Source organism: Diceros bicornis, chromosome 27 (genome assembly GCF_020826845.1).
Source record: "Diceros bicornis minor isolate mBicDic1 chromosome 27, mDicBic1.mat.cur, whole genome shotgun sequence".
NCBI classification, from domain to species: domain Eukaryota; kingdom Metazoa; phylum Chordata; class Mammalia; order Perissodactyla; family Rhinocerotidae; genus Diceros; species Diceros bicornis.
The window spans coordinates 31,242,998-31,247,301 of record NC_080766.1 but is presented as its reverse complement, the minus strand read 5'-3'; the positions used below and the strand labels follow the sequence as shown (position 1 = coordinate 31,247,301).

The following is a 4,304-nucleotide window of genomic DNA, read 5'->3' as shown; positions in this document are numbered from 1 at the left end:
CAGAGACTAGGCAAAGAGAAGACAGGGGCAAATGTATTATACTGACTATGACCATCTAGATGGAAGGAATCCAGTGTAGATTTGAGTATATAGGTTGGAGCCCAAACCTTTTTACCTACTTCACACTTTTTCCTGGATGTAGTAATGAATTATGAAGGAAGGAAGTTGGGTGAAATTTGAAGTGAGATCTGAAAAAGATATGATAGATGGATAAATGATGGAGGGTAGAGAAAGAGAGAAAAATGGTGTATGGAGGCAAGTATAACCTGCATTTATGGTAGCAGTGAGACTAGAACTTATTCTGGAGAGAGAGCCCAGCATACACAAAGAGAGCCGTGGGAAGGCTTCCCATGAGGATTTTTGATCACTGTGATGGTCTCTCTACTTCTGACTCCAATTCTGCTATGTTTTTAAACCAAAACAAGTACGGTGCTGTGTAAAGCCAAAAATAAATCTGTCGATTGTACGTGGTCAAAGTTCTAAAACTCTAGAAATCAGGTGAGCTTTTGTTGTTGTTGTTTTCTGCTATACACAGAAGGTGAACCATATCTTTCTTAATTTAAGGTGTCCTATAAAGAGAGGTGTAACCTTTGCTTCCCATGCTGCAAAATATGTGTCTTTTGAAGAAACTGATAAATTTAAGAGCGTTGACTTTGATTATTTCTCAGTATTTTGTAGAATCAATTACAACCACTCTCAAATACCTGTGATGAGAAGATATTTAATTAGAAATTCAACAATATTTAATGTAACTGATGTTAAGTGACTGGTCATAAAGAATTCTGTTTAGGGTTTGGTATGCCTATAGTTTGGAGAAACAGCAATTCATTATAACAAAATTAAAGCAACCATCTCAGGAACAACCTCACTAGGTGGCCAAGCAGGTTCGGACATTCTTAATGAGCGTGATAAGGGGACCATAGATTAATGAGTTGTCTTAGGGAAGGGTAACTCATGGAATGACACCAAAGGAGGGGCACGTGTTTTACCGCATTCTCTGCTCAGGGTATATAAGCATACCTGTACAGATGTCGACGTTCACACTCAGGATCTTGCCTTGAACAGCAAACCTGTTCTCATCACCCCTGACACCATGAGCCACCTCAGCAACTATTACGGAGGCCTGGGCTATGGCTTTGGAGGCTTCAGTGGCCTGGGCTCTGGCTATGGCTGCGGATGTGGCAGCTTCCCCAGACTGGACTATGGAGGCTTCGGATTTGGCTCTGGCTTCGGAAGCCTTGGATATGGCTGCTCCCGCCCATCAGGCTGTGGAGGATATGGATTCTCTAGCTTCTACTGAAAACTTGCTGAAATTGGATGTAGAGGGAAAACCTCCAGATTTCTTTGGTCTTATCGTGTGCTTTCATTCCCAAAACATCTATCTTATTTTCTCCAGGATCGATTGACAGCTATTTATCAACGGTTAAACTGCTTCTATGAATATTTGGTGCCTTTTTACCTCCAGAACCTACCATCTAAATGCATATTCAATATGTACAACCATTCTAGTTTGATATCCTCATTTTGGTTTAGTTTTCTTGCCACCATTACTATGATGTCACCTTTCTGGCAAGAGTCTAGAGAAAACTTGCATTTTACTTTTGTCTAATAAATTGATTACTCACCATATAGTTTTGTTATTTTTGATGTTTTTATTTTTATTATTTTAACATCTTCTTTTGCAACTCATATAAAATTTTACTTATGAAGCAGAGAGTCTGTGGCTATGTGGCGTAGTATGATGCAAATGTTTCTAGTTCCCCATATTGTATAAGCTTGAGCACATATAGGGTGTCATATTAACACTAAATGAAAATAAGTTCCCCCTGTCTACTTAGGATATCAGCCCCGTCAAATGTCCCTCAAGTGTTCATGGAATCACGAAGAATTATGTCATTCTCATACGTACATTCAAGTACATTCTTCAGCGTGACATTACTGTTGGCTGAATATCTTCTTTTTTAAAAAACAATATTTTTTAGAGTAATTTTAGGTTCACAGAATAATTGAGAGGAAGATATTGAGATTTCCCATATACTCTCTGCTCCCACACACCCACAGCCTCTCTCACTATCAACATCCTCCACCAGGGTGGTGCATTGATTACAATTGATGAACCTACATTGACACGTCATAATCACCCAAAGTCCACAGTTTACCTTAAGGTTCATTTTTGGTGTTGTACATTTGATGGTTTTGGACAAATATACAATGATATGTGTCCATCATTATAACATTGTACAGAGTATTTTTACTGTCCTAAATATCTTCTATGCTCTTCTTATACATCTGTTCCCCTGCCGAATCTCTTTTTGGTATCACTGATCTGGCCAACCATGCTTTTGCTTTTTTCCAACCTTTGTTTTGGAGCAGGGGAGGAGAATGGGAAGTATCACTCATTTCCTGGGCAGGAACTACACTTCTATAGTTGGCATCTACTGAGGGACCTTGTCCCTTATAAGGCTGATCCACCTACCAGTGCCATGATGCACTGGAACCTAGCGGTACAGTGTTCTATGGAAAATAGGGGTGGGGGGGCCTTTTCTGATTTCTTTTTGTACTCTATTAGAGGGCTCTTAATAATCTATAGATCTTCTAATGAATAGATGATGGTACAAAGTCAAACCTTAGTAACACACAAGATGCTTTACTGATAAGAGTCTCTCGTGGTTATCAACTCTGGCTCCATTACTCAGTCAAGGTCAAGGAACCTGGCTCTTTCTTCCTTCAAGATTTATTCTCTCTCAGAAAAATTTTTCAGTCTCTCCAGAGTGACTTTCCTTTAGGCTTATTCCATCAGTTCACCGCTTGGAACAAGCCTCTTGGAACAACAATGAACACAGACTGATTCCCCCTCTAGAAACTCACTCAGCTAACTTTCAAAGTGGCCCAGAGCAGCCTGTTTCAACAGTTTGTCCAACATGGCCAGACATGTGTGAACCAGTTAAATTCATCCTTGGACCCCTACTACTTACCTCTTGAGAAATTCTTATTATTTTTCTGTAAACCTAAAGAAGGAATATTACTATATGAACAATTTCCCACAGAAAAACCATTACCTACAATGTAGTTTAGATTTCAATTCAGAAAACCAAAAAGAGAAGCAAAAGGAAAGGAAAAAAAGAGAGAAGAATTCATAGATCAAGGGCCTGGTGACTTACATAGAGTATGCCTTACATGTTTTTGTGAGGATGGCATGAGAACCAGAGTGAATACATGCCCAAGTGCTATTAAACTGGAAAGCATGCATTCAAAGAATCTCCAGCAGATCCTCTTTGCATGCATTTAGTCTTGCTAGTGATACATAAATCTTAGTATGTTCTAAATCCCTGGGATAAAACAGAAGAGTTCTTGAGATAATTACTCTATGCTTTAACCAAAAAGTGCAGTGAAATGATCCCTGTAGATTAATAATAATGATAATGGTAGTTACTATGCTGTATGGTTTACATCTTGGATTTTTCATTTTCCATCGTCTAAGATTTAACAATATGTGAACTGATTTGAGCATTTACATATGCTCTATAAGGACTGTAAATATATATAAAGCTTGCCCTGATGAACATATAAAAAGATTTTGAGCCTTTTAGAGAACCATTACTTAGAATATATAATATGTGATTGCTCAACACAATTGTCTCCAGAGAGACAGTATACCCTACTAAGTATGACCTCGTACCATACCTATTAGGTTTAAATGCTGGCCTTATTTGAAGGTCTTTTCGATTTCTGATTTGAACTGTCCAGATGCTATTAAATTTGATTTGTGCTCAAACATAATTAGTGAATCTCCTGAGTGTCACGGCTTTTAGAAGCATATTGCAAAAGCTATGGTTATGTTCTTGCTTAGACTGGTAAAGAATTGGAAGCTGGGAATGTGAAACACGTTGCTAAATTGAGGTCACTAAATAGTCCTTTTGGGAAAACTTTTGTTTACATTTATTATATCAGTAAGATTTTAGAATGTACATTTCTTCTGAATATAAGTAGGGGGGAAATCTCCTGATAAAAGATGTGCGTGCTGGGGCCGGCCCGGTGGCGCAGGCGGTTAAGTGCGCACGTTCTGCTGCAGCGGCCTGGGGTTCCCGGGTTCGGATCCCGGGTGCACAGCAACGCACTGCGTGGCAAGCCATGCGGTGGCAGCATCCCATATAAAGTGGAGGAAGATGGGCACAGATGTTAGCCCAGGACCAGTCTTCCTCAGCAAACAAAGGGGAGGATTGGCAGATGTTAGCACAGGGCTGATCTCCTCACAAAAAAAAAAGAAAAAAAAAAAAAGATGTATGTCCTAACTTTGAAAAAGG

The 4,304-nt window shown here is 39.3% G+C and overlaps 1 protein-coding gene across 1 annotated transcript; it reads left to right on the top strand.

Annotated features, from left to right (window-relative positions):
• The first annotated feature begins 1,093 nt into the window (after nucleotides 1-1,093).
• On the top strand, nucleotides 1,094-1,300 carry LOC131393021 (keratin-associated protein 19-3-like). The gene has a single exon (XM_058523394.1). It carries the CDS (start codon nucleotides 1,094-1,096, stop codon nucleotides 1,298-1,300), a length of 207 nt encoding a protein of 68 aa, XP_058379377.1.
• The last annotated feature ends 3,004 nt before the right edge of the window (nucleotides 1,301-4,304 follow it).

What these genes read in the sequence shown, in the direction of transcription:
- LOC131393021 (XM_058523394.1), top strand. Translation starts at nt 1,094, where the DNA reads ATGAGCCACCTCAGCAACTATTACGGAGGCCTGGGCTATGGCTTTGGA.